Source organism: Mus caroli, unplaced genomic scaffold, assembly GCF_978045245.1.
Source record: "Mus caroli unplaced genomic scaffold, Mus_caroli_1 scaffold_6, whole genome shotgun sequence".
NCBI classification, from domain to species: domain Eukaryota; kingdom Metazoa; phylum Chordata; class Mammalia; order Rodentia; family Muridae; genus Mus; species Mus caroli.
This window is the reverse complement of record NW_028227261.1, coordinates 71,180,934-71,196,218: the sequence shown is the minus strand read 5'-3', so window position 1 is coordinate 71,196,218 and position 15,285 is coordinate 71,180,934. Positions and strand designations below refer to the sequence as shown.

General features: G+C 39.6%; 1 protein-coding gene across 4 annotated transcripts in view; it reads right to left on the bottom strand.

Moving 5' to 3' along the window:
• Positions 1–15,285, bottom strand: part of Bnc2 (basonuclin zinc finger protein 2) — a 397,760-nt gene that overhangs the window by 110,102 nt on the left and 272,373 nt on the right. For all 4 annotated transcript variants that reach the window (XM_029476260.2, XM_085839199.1, XM_029476261.2 and 1 more), the window contains one exon: positions 4,105–4,340. In XM_029476260.2, the coding sequence (XP_029332120.1) occupies positions 4,105–4,340 (236 nt within the window). The remainder of the gene's footprint in view (positions 1–4,104; positions 4,341–15,285) is intronic.

Sequence of the window (15,285 nt, the reverse complement as noted above, 5' to 3'; positions counted from 1 at the left end):
AGCTAGACTTCTCACACTGATGATGGCCTGAGAAGTGCTAGAACCATGTGGCCCAGGTTACTTGCAGTGTGCATCACTGAGCCTCTGACACCCTGGCTGCTGACACTCTGCTAATTACTCAGAAAGACTGAACTGGTTCTTAGAATTCTGGAAGGACTCGCTTACAAGTGGGGAGTTTTCCAAAGACAGGACAGAACACGCACCCAGGCCAGTTAGCTACATGTTTGAGCTAAAGAGAGGCTACGTGAAAAATTTATTTTTAAATGACTACATTCAGTGATGATAAGTCAGAAACAGAAAGGAAATGAGACTGGGACAAGAGTGCAGGCATAAGAGTGCAGGTCACTGTTTTTATTGATTGTGAATAAATGTGTCTATAGAGGATGTCCTGAAGTAATAATAATTATTATTCTTTGATTGCAGAAAATATAGGCTCCTTTGAATTTATATTTGAGCATTTAAGTGACTATTCCCACCTTACTTTTCTGGAATGCAATCTGGCTCTCCTTTCTGAATGAAGACTTTAGCAACTACGCCAGAGACCACTGGGATTTTCACGTCTAGGAGATGACCCACCTTCTTACGTGGTTGTGGTCCAATTTATGCTATTCATTTTACACTCAACTGGCTAGACATATGCCACCCTAGTGTGTTCCCTGAAGCTTTTCAATGACTGTGTGGCTTTCCTATCATGTCCCCTTTTCTCTGAACATCATATACAAATGATAGCTTTCTTGAATTCCGGATGACCTCTTCTTCCCCTGCAACCATACACTCCCGGTTTGAAAAACAGATGACATATTCTCTTCCACTTTCAAAACTCTTGCTAAAGGTAGAAGTATCTGGATATAGATAAAGAATGGAGGTTTGGGCCCAGAGGGACTTAGATTAATATCCTGGCTTGACCAGTTCAACTTACCGTACATCTTTATTTGCCGGGTAACACAATCTATAGCCAACTGCTAACCAAGTCAATATGTGGTAAGACTAACAGCCACCCTAACTTGCCTTGATAATTACTCTCCTTTAACTGACATAATATTCAATATACTGTTGTTGAGAGCAATAATGCTAAAATTGATGCCTTGAGGGCTACAAGACAATTGGGTTTTCGCCAGATAAAATGACTTGTACACTAATGGTGCGTTATAGGCTTCTCCGGCTCTCAGATGAACAGTTTATAGTCTACCTGTACAAAAAAGGTTACATGTAATTATTTTCAAAGTCATTTGTGCATACCTTATCATTACCACACATAAGTCTAAAGACTAGTCAGTAATCAAGAACAACTTTTAAAAGGGGGGGGGGTGCTTTCATAGCTCAACTTCCTTTGTCTTTTACAAAATGAATATTTTCTCAGAAAGTATCCTCTAAGGTTTGTGACCTACAACCTTTTGCTTCTATTCTAGCCCTAGAACTGTTTTACACAGAACAAGTATACGATAAATGTTAAACGACAGAAAGTGCCATTTAAAGAAAATCAATACTACATCAATTCTATCAATAAAAGAAGACAGAAACTAAGCTGAGAGTTCCTCTAATATGCAAAATCTATAATTTTTCTGAAAATATCAATTCTAGACTCCGAGAAATGATAATTTAAAATTTCAGATTTGACAACATTTACATTAATGAAAATTAACTATAATTATATTAAAATGGCAATATATGTAGCATTTTTATGTAGCATTTCCCTTCCCAATAAGAGAATTTCTATATATTGGTTTGAGGCTTTTTGCTGTCTTCTAACTTAGACACTTGTCTTGCAATTATATCTCATACAAAATGAAATCTACAATATATTTGAAAGATGGATATTTTCTATCCTGTTGAGACATAATAAAATCTTGGGAAAATTCATACCTAAATAATTATTTTATATTTTTATGAAATCTCTGGTCAAATCAGAACAGTATAAAACAGCACTGTCATAAAGTTGTCTATTAACTAACATGAAAATGTGACAGGGATCACTACAGAGTGGTCATGATGGCGAACCAGTACAGCCATGCACATATCTACTAGGTGGAAGTCCCCGTGTTGAAATACAGCATTGATGGCAGCAGCAAGCATCACAGTGGAACCAGTGAAGATGCTATCTGATAGGTTTTGAATAAAGGAAAACAGCTAAGCTAACAACTCTAGGGAGACACCTGTAAGAGGGTTTTTGGTTGGTTAGTTTTATTTTGTTTATTTCTTGTAGGGGGAAAAAATCCAAAAAAAAAAAAAAAATGTTAACAGTCACGTGGCAAGTGCTCCAGAGAGATCTGGTACTCCAAAGGTCTTGGAGCCAGGCTAAGCAGGGATGGGGAAAATGGTCCCACATGGTCTTCATCCTGGATCGCGCATCCCTTCATATTCCCTGGCTCTTATGACTCATCCACCCACTTACCTCACTGACATGGTCATACATGAGGCATGTGAGAGAAGATGTGACATACTACTTAAAACCGTGGTGTTAAGAGTGAGACTGTCTCCTACGGGTTTGTCCATTTAAACATGTGGGGTCCAGTTGGCGGTGCTGTCTAGGGAAGTTTTGGAAGTGTGGCCTTGCTGGGGAATATCCACAAGAGGTAGGCTTCAAGAGTTTAAAGACTCCTGCCATTTCTGTTTTCTCTCTCTGTTTCATGTTTGTGTTTAAGACTTGACCATTCAGCTATCCATCCCTTCCGCCATGTGTTCTACCTTCTGTCTCTGCCTTTCAAGATGTGCATCCACTGATATTATAAGCCAAGATAAAGCCTTCTGCAAGCTGCCTTGGTCATAAGGTTTTCCCATAGCCACAAAAAAGAAAGTAATATGAACTAAAAATGATGCATATAATTATTGTCACCCTTGGTTCATGCTCTGAGAGACAAAACTTTCATAATTCTCAGGCTGAGGCTCGTACTATACTAAGAATTGTCCCATCATGGAAGAGACAGGCCTTTGCACATCTTTTTCTACTTTTATTCACTATGCTACTGCTGGTAGCATACCATCTGTCGCCACTGGTGTGCAGAAGAGCCATGTAAAAGAATGACATGGATTTGTATGTCCTCATCCCAGATTAAAACATGGGGATACAGGAGCATCCCCACTCAGTAGAGTCTCCGTATAATATGTGTATTTGGCAGCTGAGGATTTACATTTTACAGGGCATGGTTCAGATCATAAATATCAGTTATATCTAAGGTACTCCACAGGGCTGGCACAGCCATAAACATTTTTCTTTCCAAGAGGTCAGCTCTGGAAATATCTCCATAGGAACCTTCAAGAAAGACTTAAGATTCTACCTTCCCCAACTGACATTTCCTTCAATATAACTTAGTCTTGCATCATCCAGATTTTGGTTCCTGGGGTCTCTCAACATATTTTCTCAACAGTTACCTCTCAAAGTTACAGGGAGACAGATAAGATATAAAAAATAATATCAAAGGCAAAATGACATGGCCTAGCACCAAAAAGGCAATGAGAGACGGGATGTTGATGATAGGGTGGAGGCTATACATTTCCCAGATAAATCCAGAAGCCCTGCCACATTAGCAGTGACACTGATACAAGGAGGGGCTCCAGGATATAGAATGGCCAAACCTACATCCACATGTACATTTTCCAGGGCTCCAAGCTTCTGAAGCTACAGCATGAGCTTTCGCAAGATATACAGAGATATAGTTCATGTACGTTACAGTTCTTCCCTTGGTTTGGGTGAAGATACAATAAAGCTCGAGGGTTCACAGCATTCAAGGGGACCTTGTCTCCTGGGCATGAGAAAAACCTTCATAAACCCAGATGGAGAGTCATGTCAGATTTTCAAAACTCATTCCTCATCTCAGATATAGTAAGGCTTACAGAGGGAAATAAGACAGCTACTTGGAGGGAAAGAGTTGAATTCAAAGGTGCACATGAAGCAACACTCGTCAACTGGCTACTTTTCCCTTCAACTACATGCTCCAAAGGCCTGACAGTAGCCTACAGACAGCACTCTCCTTGTTCCATCTCCCAGATCTGAGGAGAGTACACCTCTCTGGCTGTGTGAGATAAAGAAGCAAACCAGAGGTAGCCACAGTTCTCATTGAACCCACCAAGAGTTGGCCCAGATGCAGTGCTCAAATCCTTTCCTACCTGAAGGATGTATCCTCGGACATAGTCCCTCAGGGTCCAGCCCAAGCCGTGTAGTATGTGCAGCACTTCCTCTTGCTTCAGGACACTGAAGAGCCGGTCTAGCAGTATCTTTAGCCGCACAGGCACTGCCTGCGTCCCGTAGAGCATCAGGCTGCTGATGTCAAACACCACGTTGGACTGCACAATCTCCACTTGAGTGGGGTGGTACAGGTGCTGTGTGCTGAGTTTATCCAAGGCTGTGGTCATCCCACCGATGTCCCAGGGAAGGGGTGGGATAAACAGACAGAAAGGACAAGAAAAAATTAGGAACTTTATTAGACATTGTCCAGGCTCCATTTTGACAGCTTATCACCATAGATATTTAAGCAAGAGCTCTCACGTCCTTTCTTGGCATACTAATGACTTAGGATTTATAAATCACAGACAATGTCAGATAAAATATTTGACTTATAGAAAGAAAGTCACTAAGGGTTTTTTTCTTAGTGATTGTGGCTTTTTCTAAAAACATGACTAATTCATTTGCTAAGTAAACGCTAGCTCAAGTTATCATAGTGCCTTCTATTCTTCTACACAAAACACAGAAACCCAAATTCACACTGTAAAACAGGCTCTACATTACCCTGTAAGCAAGGTATGCTGGCACATACCTATAATATCAGTACTGGTAGAGGAATGTGTCCTAGGCCAGCATGGACTATGTAGAGAGACTCACCTTTAAAACAGAAAAAAAAAAAACCCTCGACTCTGCTAACACCCTCGGATTTCCTAACCAATTGAAAGAAGAGGAAGGACATCTTTTAAGTCATAGGGTAAAAGGCCTCATTCAAACCTGGCGAGGTGAAGACCGTATACTTGTAATCTTAGTGCTCAGGAACTGATAAAGAGAATTCAAGCCCAGCCTGGGCTACATAGAAAAGTCATCAACAAAGACAACCACAATCAGAACCTTATTCAGAAAGAATGAGGAAAGTGGACGCTTTGTGTGAAAGGCTGAAGATTACCACTCAAATTACCAAAGGGAAATTTTTCTGAAACTTTAGTTCTCCCAAGTTCTCTCCTGTTTGCCTGTGGGATCGTTGTTGTCTTCACCAGCTTGATGCCTGGAAGTTACTTAGTTACTTCTGTTCAGAGTTCTTCCAAGGGTGTCAGATGAAACTAAAAACAAGTGACTACAACAGGGAGTTTCTGTGATTTTAGCTAATGGAATCATCTCCTGGAGAAAGCCGAGGATGGATGGGCAATGTTAAGAGTAAATACTTTGCACATTTTGGAACTGTCTTCTCCTCACCTCTACAAAATGCATCACTCCTCTAATGCTAAAAGCCCTAAGATAAGATCATAAGGTTTATTTCCCATCCATATCTGAATTACTGGGAACCCAACTGCTTAGAGCACAAAGGATGAGCCCCCAGCTTCTCCACTGTCGATGAAGGTGATATAAGTCTCAGCCACTGGGCTCAGGAGATTCAGCAAAATTCAAGAGATGGTTCCAAAAAGGCTCCCAGAACTCCTCAAAAGGATGGAAAGGGTGTTGCAATTAACTGTCAGAACTATATACATATGCCCTAGAGAGTGCAAACACTGTAAGCCAGGGAGATAGTCATCTAGCCTCCCAAGTCAGGCAAATAGGTTCAGACAATGTTCTGCCTGAAGTCATAGCCACATCTGAGAATACCCAAGGTTCCTGCAGACGCTAAGCTACTGAGCAGCCTGTATCAAATGCTTTCTCCCTAACACTTTACCCCACAGCAGTATTGCCAACAGCCCAAAGACAAGCTGAACAACCCCGACTCAAACACACCAAACACTGCTACATACCAATGGAGAGATTCAAAGGAGCATGTACACGGAGGGTTTTTCTTTTTTTTTTTTTTTTTTTAAGTATTTCTAATGTATTTTTTAGGGCTCCTCCTCCACTCTCATTTCTTCCTGACTTGAAGCCACCAGAGAGTTCATGTACTCTTGATAAATTGCTTTCTTACATCCACAGTGTAAAGGCCCTTATCATTTACCCGCTGGCTTCATTCAACACATTTACTCCCAGGAATACTTTGTCAAAGAGTTCGGGTTTCCCCATACTTCATTTCTTGCAGCTGATTTGTCTGATCTCTCCTATTCTGGTGGTTAAGTCAACTTTGAATAAATAGCTTTAAAAATTAATTTAACGTTTGGGAAAGATAAGGGTTCCACAAGCTTGCAGATTGAAGTCAGCTCTCACTCCACAGGGCATTTAGGCTGCGGAAGGCAGGAGAGGGGTGTTACTATCTTGTTCTTCAAACTCAGTTTGACTATGCAGCCTTGTGATGAGCAGCGGATCCACTTGGAGCCCCGAGTTAGAAGTGGGAGAAGGGGAAACCTGCCCCTCCTCCTCTTCCCTTCCTCAGCCCTCCCAAAGCCCCACCCAACAAGCCTGTTTGCTCTCTGACCACAACAAATGAGTAGCTGAAAGGATCACAGAGAAACAGTAGGACAGGGAGGAATCCTGGATTGGATGCATGGGGTTTGACACTCTGCATGTCTGCAAAGTGGATGCAGACTCACGTTCTCGGTAGCCGACAGGAAGTGCTATCCCATCTTCCGAGGCATTGAGAAGCTAAGAGTCTGGTGGTTTCAAAGAGAAAGAACCTGAGTGAGCAAAGGGTGGGAGAGGACAGGGGTTTTCAGGTAACGGGAAAAGCATGAATAAAATATCTAATTCAAAATTTTTCCCTCTAAACTCCTTTTATACCCAGACAGGAGATATAAGGATGTTTCCTGATGCTTATTTAATTAATTTTTTTTAACATTTATTTTTTGTGAGTATGCACATCTACCACCGTGATCATGGAGTGGTCAGAATATGGCTAATAGGAGTTTTCTTCTACCAGGAGGGTCCTGAAGACTGGACTAAGTTCATTATCAGGACTGGCGGCAAGCACGTTTACCGCCGTAACTATCTCAATGGTTTATGATCATTCTATACAAACGTGTCATATATAAAGAAGTAAGAACAGTGTGACAAAGCATATGTACAACAGGGCTCGACAATGTATTCTACAAGGACATGATATTTAGTAACTAGTTTGTAAGGTACAACTTTTCTTTAACAATTAGTCACTTATACATTAGCATATGGAAGGACAGTGTGTGTGTGTGTGTGTGTGTGCCCCAGTAAAACTTGATTTACACAGATACGCATAGGCCCAGCTTCAGATCCTAGTGCAGAGGATGTTTGTGCTAGTAAGTGCTAGTAAGTTAGTAGTAGTAGTAACAACAAAGTCCAAGTAGGCCACAAAGAAAAGACTCTCAAGAGTGTCAGAGATGAGCCGTAGGTGAGGATGTGGAATGTAAACAGCGTGGCTTGAGGCCATGATTTCAGCCTGAATGCAGCATCGAAGATAGATAATCATCCTATGTTAATGACTGGCCTGGTATAGGCTCTACACTCTACCAGGGAAGTTTGTTTTATAGTTCCAGTCTGTAGGGAGTCACCAAAGAGTTTGCTCAGAGACAGCGTTTAAGTAGCCCTAGCTGCCTTGGAACCTTCTGTGTTAGGCCAAGCTGGTCTCCAGCTCTGAGATCTGCCTGTCTCTGACTCCTGAATTCTGGTATAAAAGTTTTACACAACCACACACAGCTAGATTAATAATTTTTTATAACATTTAGAGAAATAAAAATTAAGATGTCTGGTCTTTTAACTGACATAAAATGTGTGACCCAGAGCCAGGCTCTGCTGAATTCCACGATCTGTTAAACTGTGGGAGGATTCAGGCCTAACTCCTGAATGGTGAGATTCGTGAGCGAGGCCATCAAGGACAAGCCTGTCTGTCCTAGTCCCTGTCCACAACAAGGTGGAATGATGGATTGTAAGATCAGATTCTGGGTTTTAGTTACAACTAGTGGGAATTCTCTTTTTCTCTGAATTTGTGGCTGGCAAAAGTGCTAATAAATGGGAATCATGAGTTGAATGAGTTGGACAATATCATACTCTGTAAAAGACCACATGCTGGTAATAATGATACGCTTGAGACCACGAATGTATCATCCTTAAAACTTTTGGCTGCAAGAGTGCAATAATCAATCATCAATCAATCAATTACTTACTTTCTCTCAATCTCTATTTCTCCATCTCTCAAATAGAATCTTAAAATTAAGGTCAGAAATTCTGTTTCCAATCCATATCTCAATTACTGTTTGGAAATCTAGTCACTGATTCAACTACATTTTGGGGAACACCACCAGGTAGATACCAAGTAATTTCAAATTTACTGCCTGGTTCAACTAAAGGTATATCCCCCCAGTCCAAATAAAATTCATAATTACTGCCATGTCTGGAATGAGAAATGTTCTAAAGAACATTTTATAAATGCACAGAGTGATGTCTTCAGCAATATTAGTAAAGAAAAATAATCATAGGAGAGACAAGCAAACAGGGAAACGACCATTTAAGCACTTACTGAATGTCCTGTGTCATTCTAGGGCTCATTTCATTTCATTTTAAAATTAGAAATACATCATGTTACAATGATCATATCTCCTAAGATCACAGGCTCAGTAGAATTTGGTTACCAACCAAAAGGAGCCATTCAGTAACTTCACCCTGGAAAACTCTGCTTCTAAATGTTCAGATAAACAGTCAATAAGAAGTGTGTAAGTCCTTATCATGTTGGACGCCCCTAACTTCCAGCAATCTGGGCTTCCTGCCCATCACTCTGCTGAAGCAAGCATTTCAAAGGTCACCAACACCTGCCATACTGTGAAATCCAATAGATTTTTCATTCATTATTCTCCGTGATCTCTCTACAGCAGCTGACCTTATTGATCACGACTCCTCCTAAAATGCTGTCCTTCATCCATGCACAGGTTCACATGCTCATCAGCACTTATTAACAGATCCCTGAGAAGGTGCTCTATGTAGATGAAAAGTAATTTATGTTGTAGCCTCTGCCTTCAAAGACAGAGAAATGCCAGAGCTGTAAATGCTGTACGGGACTTGATCGATGTTCTGTGGCACAGAGGAGAAAGAACAAGGCAGAGTCGTCTAAGTGACTTAGGATACTAGCAGGTGAGTAACACAGGTAGATGGAGTCAAGGCAGAGGTTCTCAGTCATGATGTGCACCGGAACCATGTAAGGAGCCTGTCAGAGCAGAGAATGGGGCCAGTTCTCCTAGACTCTCTTATTCAGTGCAACCAGGACTCTGCATTTCTATCAAGTTTTCACAAGATGCTGATGTTGCTGGCCAGGAGTCTACTCCAGCCCCCACTTTACCCGCAAAAGAGTGTGAGAGACCTGAGTAACCACAGAGGCAAAAGGGTGCAGATAGTTCTAAAAGGTCAGGTGGGAGGACTATACGGAGAGCTTTTATCCTAAAAAGCAAAGTCTATGGAATGTTCCTAAATTTTGTGGTCGATGTTTCTGTTAACAAGACACAGAAAACATTAGATGCTCTACAAACTGGAAATTTTTACTTTTATATATTAAAAATGATAAAAGCATAGACGTTTAATTAAAGCAGCAGGTCTGTTTGTTTGTTTGCTTTTAGCATGGGAGGCATGATACATAGCTTCTGGGAATAACAGGAGCTAAAGGAACTAAGACAAGGCCAGCCATGGAGTTGCACACACAGCCTTGGGAGGCACACAGGAGCAGGTTAAGTCTGAGGACTAATGTCAGGAGATTCTCACAAATCTGCACTGAAGAGTGTCCAATAATGAGAAGTGACTCCAGACTTGCTGAGTATTAGGCTAAGTTCTTACTATCCTCAAGGCTTACTTATTCTTAGGACAGGTCTTTAGGAGTACAGAAAAGCCCCTAACACATAAGTGGTGTTTACTCTCTAAATCCAGCTTAATTATGATTTTCAAAACACACTGGATAAAATCTGTAGACATAATTTTCACATAATTTCTTTCAGAAACTGTGATTACCACTCAATAAGGTAGTTATCACCTATGCAATCAAATGACATAAAATACCTATTTCACAATCTCTGGCGTGAGCATGCACACACACACACACATACACACACACACATCACACAAACACACCCCAGATTGATTTCAATGATCACTATTCAGAGCTTATTTAATCTTACGAAGTTTACAGTATGTTCTTTTAGAGACTAATGACTGTGTTTAGCCTATTAGTAAATGGCATGAAAATAAATAAATATAAATAAATAAATGAACAAATAAAAAATAATAACAACCCAAATGTTAATTTTTTTAGCAGCATACACCTCCTCTCATTATAAACATATTAACAGTTGTGACCATCATATATCCAGAAAAGTGAACCAATGCCAGGTGTTTCAAGAGTTACATTGATAACAATATAAAACATCACCGAAACAGCAGGTAATGTTTTTCTTCTAAGCACTATTTATTCATGGATAATCTGTGAAGAAACAACCTACAGTTTCATCTATTTCCCTGACAGATAATCCACTCTTTATTTAATAAATCATGAACATTAATATTCATATCATTTTGATTTTATCTACATTAATGACTAAAACATTAAAAAATAAGATTTTACATTTATAGGTGTATGTTCTTAATTTTACTGTACCCACATGATAGGTTGAATGATAAGAGTCTTGCAATGAAATTTTATGGTAATGTTATCTGGGGAAAGACAGCTGGAACCAAAGATTAAAGTTCAGAACATTGCCTTGAAGCTGTGCTTTAGAGTGTAGATAGTAGCTGCTACTTTCCATATTCAGGAGAGAGTCCCAAGACCAGCTACATCACCATCACTGTTATCACTGATAACAGTGGCAAGGCGTATGGCAATGTCATGACTGCTCTTGGGTCTCATCTTCTTTCAGGTATACCACTCCGGAAGCTTGAAGAGAGCTACCTTAACTCTGAGTGGAAAGGACAGAAAGATGATCAAGCTGAAAAGTACAAAGATGAAGCAGAACTACAGATGATTGGGACGTTCTGATTTGCAGGGGAAATCTACCGAGAAGCAAAGAAAGCATCAGGTTTCCAGGGAAGTAGCCTTTCATGCTACCCTTATGTGTTAGTCTGCCCCTAGGAATCCAGCTACTCTTGCACAATACTGGAAACCCCGCTTCATACTCTTAAATATAAACACATAGTTGACCTGTATGGCTCAGATAGGAGTGGGAAATGTGGCCACAATCTTTCAAAGCCAACTTATTTGAATGTGCTATTTTCTCTCAGGGATGCTCCTCTTTTAAAGGATGTAAATTAAAAAGAAAGAAAAACAATAAAATTATCTATCATCCCACTAAGCAAAGCAAGAACTTGTGTCAGCCTCATCTTTCACTGGGTGGTTTTATACAGCTGAGATAATAATTGCAGATACCAGATTCTGTCTTGTTGAAACTGTTTTCCTCTCTTAACATTATCTCGCAAGAACATACAAAACCAGCTCTAATTACTTCTTGCTCTCTTGCATAATCAATTGCTTATTAGTCCCATTGCAGTTTGTCTTGGATCAATTCCTCCTTTCTAACCTAACTCCTACCACTTTAAAACAGGTGCTTAGACCCTCATGCCCTCACTGCGGCAATGGTTTTGACTAGGTTTTGGTGTTTCTCTTAACCTTGTCTAGTACAGTAGAGCCAAGTCACTTTCCTGAGAGATGTGATTATGTCTCTGAAAGGTTTCTATTACTCTCCCAGCCTTTTCACACAACTCACCACTTTACTGCAATACACACTCACGCACACCCCCTACACACACACACACACACACACACACACACACACACACACACACACGATGCATATGTATACATTAAACAGAGTCAAATGACCTTGATTGGAGTTTCTCTCTTTAGCATAATAATTCTTTGACATGAAGCTCACGGATTCCCGCTGATTTCCCAGAGCTTTAACAAAACAGAGATGATTCAGACCTGACTTCTGGTTAATAAAGGACAGCAAAAAGTCTTCAAAATATGCAAATAAACAGACAGTTGGGGATGGTGGTTCACACCTTTAATCCCAGCACTCAGGAGGCAGAGGCAGGTAGATCTCTGAGTTCAAGGCCACCATGATCTTCAAAGTCAAGTTTCATGACAGCCAGGGCTATAGAGAAAATCCTTCTTGAACCTAACTCCCCTCAAACCCCAAACAAACAAAACAATCAAACATACAAATAAACATAAAATTGCAAACACACATTTATCATCCCAACATAATTTACAGGGGAATTGTGGGGATCAAGCAAAACCACCTCAGCTGGGGCATGAAATAAAGAAAATTCTGAGAAGCTGCAGGTACAAGCAAGATTCCATTTGCATGGCTTCATTTTTCAGATTTATAATGTCAAAGCTGCCCTTAAATTATGTTCTTCTTTCTCCTGAACGCTTTCTTTCTTTTTGAGCATCCCTTGAGCTTCTGTGTGTTTTTGTTGTTTCTTTGTTTTTAATCCACAATGGTTGGAGAAATCCTCACATTTAGGAGCAAAATACCTCAACCACGTGGTCACTTACATGTCAAATGTGCACGTACCAGCCATATGCTGCACTCTCAGAGGTCATAACACTTTTATGTGAAGCAGTAACAATACCTGACAGGTAACAGATATCGGGTGTTTGGTCCTCGTACTGCTGAACGGATCACCAGTTAATATAGGAAACACAGTTATACACCTTGCACTGAACTGGTGATAGTCTGAGGGCTCCACATTCTCATGGGGTCTCACCCAGACCCTTTCCTCAACCCCTTCCCCTACTCTTCATCCCTCCACAGAACAATGAGATTGTGCGATCACTACAATTTAAAGGCTACGGGTAGGGTACTATCTTGACAGGAATTCCAAGATTACTTACTGCCTTTTCTATCACTTCCAACATTTTTTTTAGATATGGAAAAAAAGTTATGGTCAATCAGTAAAACAGAAGAGCATATATACGGAGAAGGAACATTTATGGATGTGAAGAACAGAATCATAGCCAAGATAACAGATAGAATTTTTGTAGATCATTAATGATATCTCAATGTAAGTTAGTGACACAGAATATATAATAAATATATAATAACATATACTTTTGACTATATCTATGATGAGGTATTATCTAAAAATAATGATAATAATAATGATGATGATAGTATCTATTTCTATTTCAATTTTCAGTAACAGGAATTACTCCAGAAGCTTCAAATAAATTAAAATAATTTTAAACTTATAATTCTGAAGACTCCACTTCCAAAATTTCTGTGAAGTTACCGAAATAAGAACATACTCATATTCTTTTTTTCCTTAATGTAGGAGTACAAAAGTGCTTTTTACTGACCTTAGACAACTGGCTCTCAGTGTCAGTTTATAACTCTTAGTTTCCCACAGCTTCTTAAAAACATGACTTTCTTTAAAAGTCAAATTCAAGTTACACTGGTGATTCGTGGAGGAATATGCTAGCTATAGGCACATGCCCAGTGGATCAGATCCCATCTAACAGTTGGGCAAGCACAGCAGTGTGGAGCTCACAACCATCGCATTTATTTACTCATTGAAATAAGGAGTGGGAAAAGTGGGAAGTGATTTTTGAAAACCACCCACTTTGCAGTATCAAACAATTAGAAATTAATATGAACAGTATGTAAATGTTACTCCATTCATTTTAGTTTTGCCTTGGATATTTTAATGTTTTTAAAATGTCTATTTGAAACAATTTTATAAGTTATAAAGAAAACCTTATTCTTTTAACAGTAGAATGCCAAGTGAGCTTTAAATTGCAAGAATAGTTGGAGAAGTTCATGTCTATTCTCAACTGCCATTAGGAACCCAAATTATAGTAATGCCAAGTGGTCAGCTTTTAGGACATTTGGACTGGGTATACTATGCTAATTTTTAATAGATTTAATACTTAACACATGTGCTTGAATTAAAAAGAATATAGAACTTCTCCATGATGAATGTTAAACTTCTAAAATCAAGTTTTTAGTAACAGAATTTTGTTAGTGAAATTTTTGAGGTCAGATTTTAAGGTTCTGATTACTTATAAATAGAATATTGTTATTGCTTCTACCTCAAATGTCTAGGCTGTAACTTCTGAATTTATGGGGGTGAATGGCTCTTCATCCCTGCTAATATGACCAATAATTTCCTATTATGTCACACTTTATAATAAGCACACTATACCCAATATAACGATATGTCATTTCAATGGAGCTAGCCCATGAACTTCTACAGGTTTAATGGGATTTCACATATTTAGAATTTCATCATAAAAGGGCCCTTTGGAATCATTATAACATCAATCCTTTGCCATTATGAGACTCAGTTCTTTTACTAGAAAAGACCATCAGAGCTCAATGCAAAGACTTAACCTCCGACTGCAGGCCTGATCCTAATACAAGCTTCCCCACTAAGGGAGAACATTAATAAGGAGCAATGATGGCACATTAGAAACTTTTAGTGAATCAGGAGATCATGAGACAGAAATAATTGTGATTAAGAGGAAACTCCTTATGACTTGAATAATATTTAGATCTGCGGATTTCATTCACTGCTTTTAGGATAAAGAATTATGTAATTGGGAGCAAATTAGGTACAAAATAACTCCTGTTCTACTTAAGTCACAACTTCTCTCTGTTCTTGTCAAAGTTGAATTAATTAGGTGGGTTGATGCAAAGGAGAGAGAAGGCTTACTTGTTGGAATTATTTGAGAGGAAAGAAGAAAGAAAGCGATAGGTCTTTGAAAGAGCTGATCTCCCAGCCCTGTGATGACAACTTCACCCAGAGGTATAAAGGGTTTCCTTCTTTTCTTGGACAGATAGTGTTGGTGGTTTTAGATTTAAAGACTCTATCAAGACTCCACAAACCCTTATTACACACGCCACCTTATATACTGCATCTCAATGACCCCTTAATGGGTGAAGAATAGTCTATAAATATTCCCTTAATATGATACAAATATGGCTCTACACTGCAGGGAGGGATGTTAGACCAAGTAGTTCTAATAAGCCCCACCAGCCAGTGTATTTAATCGGCTTTGGTTGGCATTCAGCTCTCAGAATATGGGCACACATACCTAGAAACACCCACAATTAGTCTGCAGGAGACTCTGAGCAGCGCTGGAGACCATGCGGCTAATATTCCAGGCTGATTGGCATTTCTCCCCTGTGGCCTTATGCATAATAAAGTCTTCAGAACTGATGTTGGGAATCATTAATGTCTGACTGCAGCACCCATAAAAGTAGGCTGTCATTGTGTGGAGGTTC